The 15,327-nt window shown below is 40.5% G+C and overlaps 1 protein-coding gene across 5 annotated transcripts in view; it reads left to right on the top strand.

The window, feature by feature from the left end:
* cdk18 (cyclin dependent kinase 18) overlaps positions 1–15,327 on the top strand; it is a 77,559-nt gene that overhangs the window by 44,680 nt on the left and 17,552 nt on the right. For all 5 annotated transcript variants that reach the window (XM_086291250.1, XM_086291248.1, XM_086291252.1 and 2 more), the window contains 6 exons: positions 1,322–1,458; positions 9,407–9,538; positions 9,633–9,689; positions 12,813–12,927; positions 13,864–13,958; positions 14,052–14,114. In XM_086291250.1, coding sequence (XP_086147376.1) covers positions 1,322–1,458; positions 9,407–9,538; positions 9,633–9,689; positions 12,813–12,927; positions 13,864–13,958; positions 14,052–14,114 — 599 coding nt within the window. The remainder of the gene's footprint in view (positions 1–1,321; positions 1,459–9,406; positions 9,539–9,632; positions 9,690–12,812; positions 12,928–13,863; positions 13,959–14,051; positions 14,115–15,327) is intronic.

The raw sequence follows: 15,327 nt of genomic DNA, 5'->3' as shown, positions 1-15,327 counted from the left end.
CAACACTGATGAAAAGCAAATAATCTAACATGTCCAAGTCAGTACTGAAGGTATTTCTTTCCCCGCTCATTTGTTCCTATTTCAGCCTCTCACTATGAGCACAGTTTGAGATGGAAATGCTACAAAAACATCATGCTGCGTACCATATTGGATTGTCCTTTTTCTAACAAGATTTCTAGCAGGCATCCATCCATATTTCACAGCAATGTGACACTTTGTTAGCGCGTGTTCATATCAGTGTCACCTTCACCGACCCTAATTAGCATCAAGAGATCAAAGGAGTGCTGTAGCTGTGATATTCAAATGACCAGCAAACAGGTTGTCATTTCATCCCCCCGGCCCATTTAGACAGTCACTGAATACAACGCATAGCATGGCTTGTTAAAAGCCTCTCTGCGGTGCTGTTAAAACGTTGCATCAAACCCAACCAGGCATGCTCAAATCTGAGCACCTGCCTCTAGTTTTACGTTATCTTTTTATATGTGTATGCATATATGAATGAGCTGGGTGTGTGTAGGCAGGTTGAGAAAGGCCATAGTTACACAGTAAATGTTTAGCATGTATGCATATAAATGTGAGTGTGTGCTGTGCGGAAGCTAGGAAGAAACCTACTGTCTGAGACCTCCTCCTTAACACGAGACCTGCTTCCCTTGTTAAGCAGTATCTCCATGGAAACAGGGGCGCTTTGTATTTTAATGCACATACACATGCCTGGAGGCTGCAGATGAGATGAAGCTTATGGACAGTGAGGAGCTACTACCCCTGTGCTGGCACAGCTGTCAGTCAAATCAGGTCAACATTCAAACTTTAAGTCTCATCAAAATGGTTGTAAAGAATAAAGTCACACACACAAATGGAAGACGAAATATCCATAAAATCGAATACTCTTTTGTTCCATCCTGTAAACATGCCGTTTAGTTGGGCATTTAAAAAAACGTCCTTATTTCACACAAGCATTTAAAGTACATAAGCAGAGTTTTAAACATAAAAGGAGAAGGCAGTTTTCTTGGGAAAAACACAGATTTGTGCACACATGGATATCAGGGTCAGATGTACAGCTTTGAAGTCGGACTTAATTACATGGGTTGGGGATGGATGTTTTCCCTTGATATTGAAAGTCAGCTGTAGTTGTGTGATTAAAGGACCACGACTGCAGAGAAACCCAAACTGAATTACTGCTTAAACTCAATGAATGCCGACGCTTTACAGGAGCTAAGGTGCCAGTCGCTGACTGTTCTGTCAACGTATCCCACTGAGATCTTAAGCTGTTCTCAGAGTTTTCGGTGGCCCACCACCGTTGATTATATTTCCCCTCTGTCAGGCCTGACTCCAGACAGACTGGGTCCTCCATCTCATGATGTCAGCCCAGTGAGCCCTGAACCAACCACTCCAGGAGCTCAGTCTCCATCCCACCTCCACTACCACAGCAAGGCCCAGCACAGACGCTTCTCCATGGAGGTAAGTAAAAACTCAAATTGCAGTATTACAGTACAGTAAATAAACCAGTGCAGTGGAATTATAAGACGTGTGTGTGTGTGTGTGTGTGTGTGTGTGCACGCGCCACATCAATCTCCTGCATGTTTGTATTATCTGTTGTTTTCTCCTTACTACACTGATACAAATCATTGTACCATTTGCCTATATGTGTCACAGCATGCAAAAACCATGCTACAGTCCAAAATTGAATTTTTAATTTTTTTAATGAATCATAAAACTTCAAAGCCTGTGGATTAACATGCAAAAACAGATTGGTTTAATTTTCTATGAATTTGTTGCTTAAACGTGTTACACTGTGTCTGTTCTGTGAATTATTGTGGTTTAGCAATGATGCATAAATAGTAATCTAGAAATCATCACTTACAGCATGTTTGTAAATGATTAAACGTCCAATAAAAACTCGACCAGGGTTACAAGAAACTGTTAATCAATCATAAACCACACAGTGCTTGGACATTAGCTGGAAAAATGTGCTGCCACGTGACTGTAGAGTGGACAACCAGATGATCTGGCAGAGACAATATATACATTGAGTCACAGAAGACAGGAAGAAGAGGAAGTCATAGAAAAGGAGATGAGAGCAGGGCAGACAATCACAACAGAAGGAGACAAAAACAGAAAGTAAAATTATCAAAGGTCCAAAACACAGCAACATGAAGATGAGATGTGAAGACTGACACTAAAAAAGATGTCAGACAAAGAGACAGAAAGGACGAAGGCACTGAAGGAGAGACAAGACGGAAGGAGATGAAAGGGAAGCACTAATAACAATGCAGTCAAAGCAGGGACCATGGAGTGAATCACATTAATTCCATCAGGAAGTTTTACTGAAAGGTGAAACTATAAAGATTAAAACTGATAACTTCGTCATCAGAAGGACCCAGCAGAGGTAGTTTGGGTATCTGACAACAACCAGGAGGAAGCCCCAGGGAAGACCCATTACAAGCTGGAGAGATCGTATCTGTCGACACTATGAGCTGGTTAAGGTGGCCGGGATGTTGGAAGTCTGGGCTTCTCTGCTCAGACTGTTGCCTCCACGAACTTAACCCAGACAAGGGACGAATGGAAACTGATCGCTAGAATAACAAAGAAACTCATGTGAACTGAAATCCATCATGTCTAGAAAAAGAAATCTGGATGATAACAGAATGGCAAATGTTCCTTCTTATGTGCAGAGGTAATGAATTGTTCTGAAGGATTTTACAGCTTCTTTTAAAACCTTCATCTGTCATTTGAGAACTGAACAAAAGAAACTGAGAAAACTCTTAATACTTAGAGTATTTGAGGATATCTAAGTGTTGTAGAGCAGCGGTCTCCAACCTTTTTTGCGCCACGGACCAGTTTATGCGGACATTATTTTCACGGGCCGGCCTTTAAGGTGTCGCGGATAAATACAACAAAATAAAACTAGTACTGGTACCGAAAAAAATAAGATTTATTCATAACACACGTGAAAAACCCAGGAAAACCGAGGTAACGATAAAAACGATAACAAAATAACGCTGAAAACCAATTAAAAACCCTGAAAACCATACATTTCACACCTGAGCCTCAACTCTCGTGGCCCGGTACCAAACGACTCACGGACCAGTACCGGTCCGAGGCCCAGGGGTTGGGGACCGCTGTTGTAGAGTATTCAGTGTCACTGAAATACCTGGTTTAAAGAATCTCAAAGGAAGACGACATTTTGATGGCAGTGAATTATTCATGCAACGATTTGATTTTGATGTAAAATCAATACTTTGCTGTGTGTATGAGTTCGTTCGTGAAAAGCATTTTCAGAGGTGAGGCGCTAAAACATGTCGTGTCACAGCACTACAGAAAAACTGTAATATAATAGATGGTAGGGTTTGGATTCCTGTAATGCCTTCCATCTCACACGCTGCTTTCACACTAATTTGTGTTTTGCCAACTGACTGAAAGGAAACTGTCTAGGTTGGAGTGCATATTAAAAACATGAAACATCAGCCAGACGCAGATATCACCAGTTACACGAGGAGATGTCCTCCTCCCCACGAGTTATTTCTCCATTTCCACCTCCGTGGGCTCAGTGAGATGAGTCAGAAGCTTTTAACCCTGCGCGCTGCAGCAGACATTTTTATTGAAAATGTGAGAGTTCACAGTTCTACCTTTGCAGAAAAAGTCCCCGTGGAGCAAAAGTCGTTCACGCCACACAGCACAGACAGTCGAGCGAAGCCACGAGAGAAATGAGTGCTCAGTGAGAAGACAGAAATAGGTTGCAGCCTGCGAGCTTACACAGACTTGGACAGCTTTTGTGTGCAGCTCTTTCTAATAAAAGGCTTTAAATACTGTAACTAATTAATGTGCTTTAATAAGAGATCGTTTCATGGATTCGGCACTCCTCTGCTCACCTTCAGTCTGAGCAGAGTTGCAGTAAATCCAAATAGCCCCTGTGTGGGTGCTGTCTTATCAAGTAACACTTTTTGACCACACACTCTTTAATTACACCAGAGGTGGGACCAAGTCATTGTTTTGCAAGTCTCAAGTAAGTCTCAAGTCTTTATCCTCAAGTCTCAAGTCAAGTCTCAAGTAATGTCAGGCAAGTCAGAGTCGAGTCTCAAGTCACTGGTGTAAAAGTCCGAGTCAAGTCACAAGTCTGAAACTTTGAATTTCAAGTCCTTTCGAGTCTTTAAAAAAAAAAACAACGAAAAAATAATGTTGCAGTTATGCTAAATGTAAATATTAGACCATGTAATTTTTAAATCTGTGTTTTTCTCAACACATGACAAAATAGTGAACTTAGAAAATATACACAAATTGTGAAATTGCACCTCTTTAAAATGCAGCTCAATTAAACCTAGCTCCAAGAATAATTTTCACCGACAGTTCTGAGATAAGCTGCATGTTATTCTTGGATGCGGTTGTAGGACCGGCTTTAAAATCGCATGACAAAAATATCATACACATTAAAAAAAAACTGTATCACCAACATAGCCTGGACAACATTTGCTAGTTAGATGAAGTCAGCTATCTCATCTTAGCATATTTATATGCATATTTATAAGCATACGGTTCTTGGAGTGAGTGCACACACTCATGAAGTTTAGTAACTTCCGGTCACTGCAACAAGCCCAGGTACAGTTTACCGACGGATGGGTGCAGGACCTTGAAATGCACCGTGTAGAACGAAAGACCATCGTACGTATCATAAGTTTACCAGTCTCACAAATCGTCTTCATAAATACACATTCATTAACCGTTTATTAATAGGACCTTTGAGCTCAACGGTAATTAATTAGTAGTGGAAATAATTTCTGGTAGCATCACAGAAATGTAGCAGTGACAATAATACTGTATGCTGTAATCGTACTGGGCAATTAGTGATACAAAAAACCTGTTTTATCCTGTGAATAAAAGCATATGTTTTTGTCAATGTACCATAATAACAGAAGCGAAACGCAATATTGTGTCAGGACAATTCACTATTTATGCACAATAAATAAAGGAGCATAGCGCGACAATTTCTGTTCAGCGCCAGACTTGCTTGTAACCTATATCACCAATTATGTTATGAAAATGACGTATTAACTACTAAAAAACACTGACCTTCGTGTAAATGCTTGGAGCAGACTAACCTGTGAGCTGGAGTGTTCTGGGACGTTATATTTGATCTTTGAATGGCTGCAATCCAGGCCATCCGTCGCATCTTTGTTACTTCGGAAACATGGCTTGAACAATTTCTCTTCAACGACGTAATCCGATAACAACCGATCTCTTTACCCGTCGGCTTCCCGTGGCTGTCATGCGACCGGCTATTGCAGTTAATAATACAACGGCTTCTTGACATTTTTGTGTTTCTTTTTATCGCTGTATAACTGATTTTAATTGAAAGCCTGCGTACGCTAGTACCGCTTGCCACGAGTTCCCAGAATCCTTTGCGGTTCTACCCGTGAATGACCTCACATTTTCAATCTCTATATAATATGCATGTTAAATTTTATATTTGGGGTAAAATATCAAGTCTTTTCAAGTAAACCGGTTCAAGTCCAATTCAAGTCCCAAGTCATTGGTGTAAAAGTCCAAGTCAAGTCACAAGTCTTAGAACATTTTTTCAAGTCAAGTCTAAAGTCATAAAATTAATGACTCGAGTCCAAGTCATGTGACTCGAGTCCACACCTCTGAATTACACATCATGTTGCAGTTACTAAAAACGACTGAGTAAATTGCTCAAGGGCAGTCATTAATGACTGTTTAATAGCAGCGCAGTTACTTCACTTTATGCTTTCATTAAAGTGTCATTTCTTTCATTTTAACATGCAAAAGAGCAAAATGGAATTTAACCTATAATAAATGCGCACTGCCTTATTTAAGTGTGTATGTAGGACATATTAAATCTGATATGTATTTTAACCCCCCGCTCCCCAACGTCTCACTTAAGCTCCTCCCTGAGCCTGGAGGGAGGAGCTTATACGGGGGTTGTTTGATTGTTAGGGTTTCTTTCTAATGTTTAGGTTTTTACCGTACAGTAAAGTGCTTTAAGATGACTGTTGTGAATTGGTGCTTTATACAACACTGACTTGAATTGAATTGAAATCATCCTGTAGTAACTATATAACTATTTCAAATTCAAATTCAAATTCAAATTTTATTTGTCACACACACACACAACCATACACAGTATGACATGGGGGTGAAATGCATGTAGCTGTACAATGCCCGACCATTACATGACAGAAGAAAAGTTTTACAATATTTACAATTTACAGTTTACTACAAAATTTACAAATTAACTTAGGAATTTACAGTAAAGAATGTGCAAATAGCAGAAAAGATTATAAAGATAAGGATTATAAATTATAGGAATTATAGGATTATAGGAAATGTGTGGTGGTGCGTGTGGTGATGTGTGTGAGAGTCCAGTCTTATAGTGATGTGTTTGGGAGAGTCTAGTCCTACACCTGGTTCAGGGCCCGAACAGCCTGGGGGAAGAAGCTCCTCCTCATTCTTTCTGTTTTGGCCTTAAGGGAGCGGAAGCGCTTCCCAGACCTCAACAGTGAGAAGAGTCCATTGTTGGGATGGGAGAGGTCCATCATAATCTTCCTAGCTTTGGACTTGCACCGCTTGGTGTAGATGGACAGCATGTCAGGGAGCTCTGATTGAATGATGCGTTCGGCTGAGCGCACCACTCTTTGCAGATCTCGTCTGTCCTGCTTGGTGCTGTTCCCAAACCAGGTGCAGATGTTTGCCGTCAGGACGCTCTCGATGGTGCAGGAGTAAAAGTTCTTGAGCACCTTCAGTGGCAGATGGAAGTCTCTAAGTCTTCTGAGGAAGAAGAGACGCTGACGGGCTTTCTTAACCAGGGAGTTGATGTGACAGGACCATGACAGGTCCTGAGTGATGTGGACACCCAGGTATCGGAAACTGTCCACTCTCTCAACTGGCGTGCCACTGATGATGAGGGGTTTGTAATTCCTCGCCTGCTTTGTAGTGAGGTCCACGATCAGCTCCTTAGTCTTGCTGATGTTTAGGAGGAGGTTATTCTCCTGGCACCAGGTCTCCAGGTTCCTAATCTCCTCCAGGTAGGCCGTCTCGATGTTGTCGGAGATCAGGCCCACAACAGCAGTGTCGTCAGCAAACTTGACAATGGAGGTGGTGTCTGATGTGGCTACACAGTCATAAGTGTACAGTGAGTACAGCAGGGGGCTTAAAACACAGCCCTGAGGCACTCCAGTGCTGAGTGAGATGGAGGGGGAGACTTGTTTTCCCACCCTCACTGATTGGGGTCTGTCTGTGAGGAAGTTGAGGATCCACTGACACAGTGATGAGCTGAGTCCTAGATCCGTCAACTTGGTGAAAAGCTTAGATTGAATTATTGTGTTGAATGCTGAACTGTAGTCCACGAACAGCATCCTAACATAATTCCCTCTGCCAGTGTCCAGGTGACTCAGGGATGTGTGGAGCAGGTGAGATATGGCATCGTCTGTGGAACGATTAGTCCGGTAAGCAAACTGAAGTGAGTCGATGGTGGCAGGAAGTGAAGAAGTGATGTGATCTCTCATCAGTCTTTCAAAACACTTCATCACAATTGAAGTCAGTGCTACTGGATGGTAGTCATTGTGGCAAGCGGGCTGTTGTTTCTTTGGAACAATAATGGACTGTTTGAAGCACGTGGGAACCACAGCTTGGGCCAGGGAGAGGTTGAAGATCTCTGTGAACACCGGTGCTAGCTGGTCAGCGCAGGCTCTAAGGACCCGGCCAGGGATTGCATCTTGTCCTGCTGCCTTCCTGGTGTTCACCCTCCTGAAGGTGTTCCTCACGGCATGCTCTGTGATGATGAATGCATTGTCTTCACTGGTGCACTCCGAGCGCGCAGCCGTTTGTTGTTTTAATTGCTGCGGCGTCGAAGCGAGCATAAAATGTGTTCAGCTCATCAGCCAGTGAAGCATCGGCATTCATCATTGAAGAAGCTGGTCGTTTGTGGATGATCTGATATCCTCGTGTTGGTGTTGTTCCCAGACCATCATGAAAATGTTGTTCCAGGTTCAACATTGCAAGTGACCAATCACATTGTTGTGACGTTATTCCTTTGCGCGCCAAGCCATTCGTGCATTTATGAAATTCCAATGTTGCAAGGACAATATCAATTCTGCTTACTGTTTATTAAAGGGTTATGGTTAGGGTAAGGGTCAGGGTCCGTTGATCGGCGGACAGAGGCGGTTTCACGCAGCTTTAGTACAGTTTTTTGTTTTACGCCAGTTTTTCCCGAAGTCGCAAAAGTATGACGTCACAACATTCTGATTGGTCACTTGCAATGTTGATCCTGGAACAACATTTAGTATGATGATCTGGGAACAACACCAACACGAGGATATCAGATCAACCGGTCGTTTATAGTCCGTTTATAGTCCGACTAGAGTCACACTGTCGTAGCTGTGACTCTAGTTTTTCCCCATAGCTCCGCTTTGCCTATTTGTGGGGAGATTTCCATCTTTTACTAGATCTTTGAGGTTTTGGCTGCAAGTAATTAATTTCTGTTTAATATGAATTTCTATGAATGTAGACAACTACATGCCAAGTAACTAGACTCAATCCCTGTATTATCACAAACACATTGCCAGTTTGATCCCATTCTGTCACAGAATGATAGCAGACTGATTGTCTTATTGCTGCTTCATCACAGTCCTGATGCTCTAAAGACACTCGGAAGGTGGCAACTGACTGGAGAGTCATCGCAGATCTGGTCCCCATCTTTGAAGCAGCCATTTGAAAGGCAACAAGACTGCATGTTCTTTGCACACGGTCAAAATAATTGTGGTAGTGCCGCAGTTTCCAACCACTATTTTTACCCAGTCTGACTTTGGCATGATTTAATAAGGTTGTGTGATGTCGGTTGTGTAGCATTGTGTGGACTTTGTATTTTGAAGGCAGACATGACTAACAAGTGAATTGGACTGAGTGAAAATAAACAGACAAAAAGTGTTAAGCAATGACGTAATTTAAAAATAATAATAGTTATAAATGGTAAAAGAATTAACAGTATTAATGACAATGGCTCAAAAAGTACAGATTCTCCGCAGCCTTCGGGAACAGTAAAGCCATTATTGTGGATTACAGATGACAGCTGAGGTGTGTGGAGACCAAGAGAAGGCCTAAAGGATATTCACTCCAAGAAATATCCAGCCTACTTGTTGAGGTCAGGTCAGTTCTCTTGTTAGATGGACCCGTGTGTTGAGGATGAGACTGCTGGTGGAGCACCAAGCTGACAGGGTTAGCAGTTCCTCCCTGTATGCAGTCTCCTCATTGCTGGCGATTAAACCGATGACTGTTGTGTCAACTGCAAATTGTATGATGGTGTTGTTGCATGAACGGTTTTTGTGCCAGGATCAGTCCCTCGAAGCACTTGGAAATGAGAACGTACAGTTTTTATGAATCACTTTTATTCTTGCAGGACGTTAGTAAGCGCATGTCCCTGCCAATGGACATCCGCCTGCCTCCAGAGTTTCTGAAGAAGTTGCAGATGGAGAATGAAAACTCACCGCTCTGCAAACCTCTCAGTCGCATGTCTCGACGCGCCTCACTGGTTAGTGATGTGTCTGTTTTTGCCATGTTTGTCTGCCTTTTTAATAGAACTTTCTCATTTTAGTGACTTTATTGGCTTTTCTTCTTGCTCCTAGTCTGACATAGGATTTGGGAAACTGGAAACATACGTTAAGCTTGGCAAACTGGGTGAGGTAAGTTGTAACAGTAACAGTTTTCATGTTTCATTAAGAACATACACATAGGTTAAACACTCAGTTTTGCTTATAAAGGCTTTGAAACGAGTGAAATGACGTGGACACATCTGCATAGCAGCCATAATAAGAGCTGGGTGAATTCTCTAAACACCTGAAATGGCATCATTGCTTCCTGTATTACCTCTTTTATCAGAGGGCAACCCTTTGTGAAAGGAAAGGAGATAGTGCCGTCCAATATTTCATAGTGACACACTACAAAAACAAACCATCAACAGAAGGTTATCATGTAAGCTGCTGCTCCGTTTCTTATCTTACAGGTTACAATGTGATGTTAATACACGTTTTGTACTCTGTACAATTTGTTAAACCCACCGGTGAACTTTAAACACTTTGCCGTCGTGTTACGTAGTTGTTGTTTCAAGTACTTTGGAATTTGTATAGTGCTTTTCAACCTTACTGACCAATCAGAAAGGTTATGCCACGTTCATGCACTTCTGTCCACTCCACTTTATCTACCTCACATCCATGACCAGTGTGGAATCACCAGTTAACCTAATATGCATGTCTCCGAGTAGGGGTCAGAGTACTCACGGTTGGTCAAGTTACTTGAATATAGTAATTAGTTCCTAATTACTGATCACTTCTCAAAGAAAGTAATCCCGTTACTTTACTGATTACTTATTTTCAAAAGTAATTATTTACTTTGTTACTTTGTTACTTTTTAAAAGCACGATACACAACCTGAATATGTAATAAAGCAACAGACCTTTCAGCCATTTTTTTCTGTATAATCCATCATATGAAACTGAATCAAATGAAAAAAAGTATCTTTTTAAAACTTGTTTTATTACTTTTCATCTTTTAACGTTATGCACATTGCATCAAGCAAAAATTCATTGCGTTAAATGCAGTTATATGCAACACTGTTTGACTTGAAGAAATCTGTTTAACATTGAAACCTATTTTCTGCATATTCCTGCATATAAAATTAAATAATTTTAAACGCTAATGTTTTTGTCACTTTTTACGGACTAAAACTCAAAGTGATATGAGTACTTCCACACTTTAAACGCTGCATGGTCGTGTTCTCTCCTGCACTCCATATTATCCATTGTTGATCTGCACATGTCTGTTACCATGGATGTCGCACGCTCGTACGTCATTGTCATGAGACACTCACAAACAAAATCACGGTTTAGTAACGCAGCGTGCTTACGGGAAAGTAACTGTATTTAATTACCTTTTTGCAATAGTAATCCCTTACTTTTTTCAAGTAATGAGTAAAGTAACTGGATTATAGAGAGACCATGCAGGAAAGGCCCCAGTCAACCAGGAAATGTAAATCAGGAAGTTTCTTGCCATGATTTTGAGCTGTATTAAAATGATGAAGTGGAGTTTGTAGTCTTCATCATTTTGGACATAGTTGTATTTTAATTAGTTTGCCAAGTTCGCAGAATGATTTCAATAGGTTTTCATATTTTTAAAGTCTCATTTTTATTTTCATTTTAGTTAACTACGTTTTTAGTTTAAGTTAACTGTAAAAACCTCGCTCCAAGCACTCTGCTTTTTTCCATTTCACATGGTGTTAATTTGCCTCTCGTCCATTTCTAGAAACACAAGAATCTGAACTGACGTGTTTTTGCAAAGCTTGAATATTCTAACACAGATTACTCTCTATTCAGTTTTGCCTGGAGTGAAGTAATCTCAGTTAACCTAACATAGTGTCATGACACTTCATGTTTCCTGTGAATGCACACTAGACTTTACAGAGGTTGGGAATTAATCTTGTAATGAAGTGATTTTTGCTACTGGTTTGTCCACGTTGACACAGCCATTCATAAAACACAGAAACAATGCACAGGGCAAAGTATAAAAGATGTGAGTTTTGTAGTCCATCTCTGGGACATGATATCAACTCAGCAGACTGACATCAGCAACATACTGCTGTCACATTATCACATGTCAGAGCAGTCAGATACACAGTGGTTCTGTTCTCCTCAGTCACTATAACTGCTGCTTTGCAAGAAATAGATTTTCACCCACATCATAGTCCAGTGAGATATGAGTGTACACAACAAGTCCACAGATAAACGTCTCCAGAGGATAACGTTGTCTGTGATCAGCCATGCTCATCGTATCAAAATGAGTACCACATGCAGTATGTGGCTTCTTTGCTTATATACCAAGCCAAACTAGTGTACCCATGTGTCCAGATTTCTGGCATGGCTTCATGACAAATTGCTAAGTGGATTACATTTCATGGACTTGCCTAAGATGAAGAGGGCTCATGGGCTGAAAGCACCTAAATACCATGCTATTCATGTGAGAACATTTATTGCCTTAAGGGCTGAGGAATGTTTAGTGGCAGAAGCAGCCTGCATCAATCTGAGTCACAAGGCTCAGCAGCTGATAACAGGGGTGGCAGGAGATCAAGAAGAGCTGCTTTTATTGTCAATTATAGTGATAGGAGGTCCACAAAAGCATGGTTAGCTTTACACAAAACCAGCAGTGGAAGGTTATTCTAGATGACAAATCATCAAACTTTAATAATCAGATCCTAAAACAATATTTACATATATATATATATATATTTAATTATTGAATGTGACAAAGGCTGTTCGAGATGTGAAGTTGATGCTTTCACACACGATATGTGAAATCTTAATTCAGTTTGTAAAAGAACGGAAAAGTTTTATTGGGAATCTTTTAACAAATGATATTATTATAACATTATAACCTATTGTGACATCAAATTGTTCCTTTAAAAGAAAAATTGTTATTGTTGTTATGGATTTTCATAAACTATAGACTTCATTGTTTCATCCTGCTATGGATGGTTCCACTGCGCTTCCCAGTATTCCCGTTATGACTCCATTAGCATGCAGATGTTTGAACCACTTCAGCTCTTTCCTTTTGATGGAATACCAATAAGAGCCAAGGATACAGCTAACGATTGAAAATATATTAAAGGGTTATTTGTGCATAAGTGATGTGGATGTGTGTGTGGATGGTGCCACACCCATAGTCTCTATGTGAACATGTACTTTTTATTAGTATATTTTGTTGTAGTACAGCAACATCAGAATATCAGTAAGCTCTTCGGGGTGTTTCTCTGTGCAGGGGACATACGCTACAGTCTTTAAAGGGCGGAGCAAACTCACTGAGAACCTGGTTGCACTGAAGGAGATCCGGCTGGAGCACGATGAGGGGGCACCTTGCACTGCTATCAGAGAAGGTATGTGCACACACACGCGCACACACACACACACACACACACACACACACACACACACACACACACACACACTTTACAGTCCAGTGCTGCTGTGTTTGTGTAGCACTTCTACTTGCAGTTTTGGTAATCACACCGAACAGGTAGGTCTAATAATAACACCGTGTCCTTTCATTCACCTGCAGCATTAGTAACAGAGCAACTTGAATTAATACTACAGAACTGTTGATACAGTTCAATATATCAGGTCGATGTTGCTAAAGAATTTGCTTATGTATGATCCTTTTTAGAAGCTGAATTATCTTAAATGGTCATTTAAATGTTCCTCATGTGAGTCATGTCACGGTCTCAGGATTTTACAGTGTTATGGAATTTTGATCATCATTAATTTTTTATTTTTGTTCTTATTCTAGTCTAGTTGTTCTAGTTATTTTATTCTGTCTCTTAGGCTGAGATGTGGAAAGATCTTGCAGACCCAAATGCAAGACGCAGAAGATGCAAAATCAAACTCAAAACAGACATTAAGTGCAAATTTAATCTGAACAATTTACAATGTCCAAAGAATCCAAAGGGAATGCAAGCCAAAGAAAATAAGTAAAAGGGAACTCATTAAATAGTAACAGTGAGTGAAACTTAAATGAACATAATATATCAGAAACTCAAAACACAAAATCTTTGTGTGGAAACAGTGAAGTAGGAGTATAAAGTAGCATGAAAAAAATCAGTACATGCATGTGTGTTAAATTTGATGAGAAGGATCAAAGAGCTCTCTTTTTGTTGTACAGTGGCTATGCAAACTTTAAAGCAACACACAGCTGCTAGCTTTAGACCACAGACTGTATATAAAGGTGGACAAATAAGTGAAGCCTCGGGTGTAGTGTTGTCAGGTTTTGTTGAATAAAATAGCTCACTTCATGTCTCCTTCCCTTGCCCAACCAGTGTCTCTGCTAAAGAACCTGAAGCACGCTAACATTGTCACCCTGCATGACATCATCCACACCGACCGCTGCCTTACTCTGGTGTTTGAGTATCTTGTGAGTATATCACTTCATCTTTATTAGGTTTTCTGAAGATGTTGATCTCAAATACCAAAAAGCAAAATGGATCAATTTGACTGTGTGTTTCAGGACAGTGATCTTAAACAGTACTTGGACAACTGTGGGAACCTCATGAGCATGCATAATGTCAAGGTGAGTCATATGCATGAATCATCATCTACATACTGCACATTGTAGAGAGTTGCACTAAGTAAGTTTCCTGAAAACTGCGTTCAACATTTCTTTAACAAAGGTCGGGAGGTCACCGAACCTCACCAAACCAAATTACAATCAGGGGGAACCAACAAAAAATTCTGCCACTGTGGAGCCACCTGCTACAGTGACCCACGTGAATAAGAGAGCAGCCAAAACGAACTATTTGTTTGCAAATGTGAAAACCTTTGGGCAGATCTACGGTCTGTATCAGGATAAAACTGTTTAGTTTTTTGATACTAAGAGTTGCTCTCCATATTCATAACTAGGTCCAGTGTAAATTGTGCAGTGGAAAGCTGGCCTTACTGCATATGTATTTATGGGAGCTTCCCTTTAAGCTTGAAAAACTTTGGAAGGAGAGTATTTAAATGATTGACAGAAATGTGCTTTGTCCATCTTGTATGATGTATGTTTTGATTTAGTTAAACGTAAACAGTTTTTTAATTTTATTTTAGAGTTACTATACGAGTTTCCTTAAACATTGATCAATTTTTTTCTGCTTATTTGGGCCCTAGTCACGGCAGCAGCCTAAGTTGACCACCCTCTCCCCAGCCACCTCCTCTAGTGTGTCCATGGAAAAACCAAAGCATTCCCAGCCCAGCTGAGAGATATATTCCCTCCAGCATGACAACTACATTGTTTAAGGACTCTGATAATAGATGATAGTTATGCAATACACTGAACATAGAAAACATATCAAATGTTTAAATTAAGGGAATGTACCATTTTAAGATGTAAATAAGGTCTGTACTTGCCTCTCAGAATTAATGCTGCCTTTCCAGATCCATTCCCACACTCTCAGAAATGCAGAGTGCAGATGCGCATCCATGTTTTCTAAAAAGAACTTCAAATTTCGATTCATCTGACTACAGGACAGTTTGACACTTCACCACAGTCCAGTTTAACCTCTGGGTGGTCTTGGGTCGATTTGTGCCATTTTTCATTGTTCGTATACACGCCATTTGCACAGTGTTGAATGGAATATAGCGAAAGTCTGCAAAAAAAAGTTTGGTCACATTTACTGTTAAAATTTCAGTATGACTTCCGGAAATTAGCTTCAGTGGCTAAGCTACAGACAAACTTACACTATTGGTCTTAGTGGTCGATTTGTGCCCCATTGAAACCCATTATAAACGCTATTTTTCACTGCAGA

The sequence above is a fragment of the Aulonocara sp. 'chitande type north' Nkhata Bay genome, linkage group LG5, assembly GCF_057382095.1.
Source record: "Aulonocara sp. 'chitande type north' Nkhata Bay isolate Kocher_YH1m ecotype deep benthic linkage group LG5, A_spYH_male_GT1.1, whole genome shotgun sequence".
In the NCBI taxonomy this organism is placed as follows: Eukaryota; Metazoa; Chordata; class Actinopteri; order Cichliformes; family Cichlidae; genus Aulonocara; species Aulonocara sp. 'chitande type north' Nkhata Bay.
Note: the sequence above shows the minus strand (reverse complement) of the source record. Positions and strands in the feature narration are given on the sequence as shown.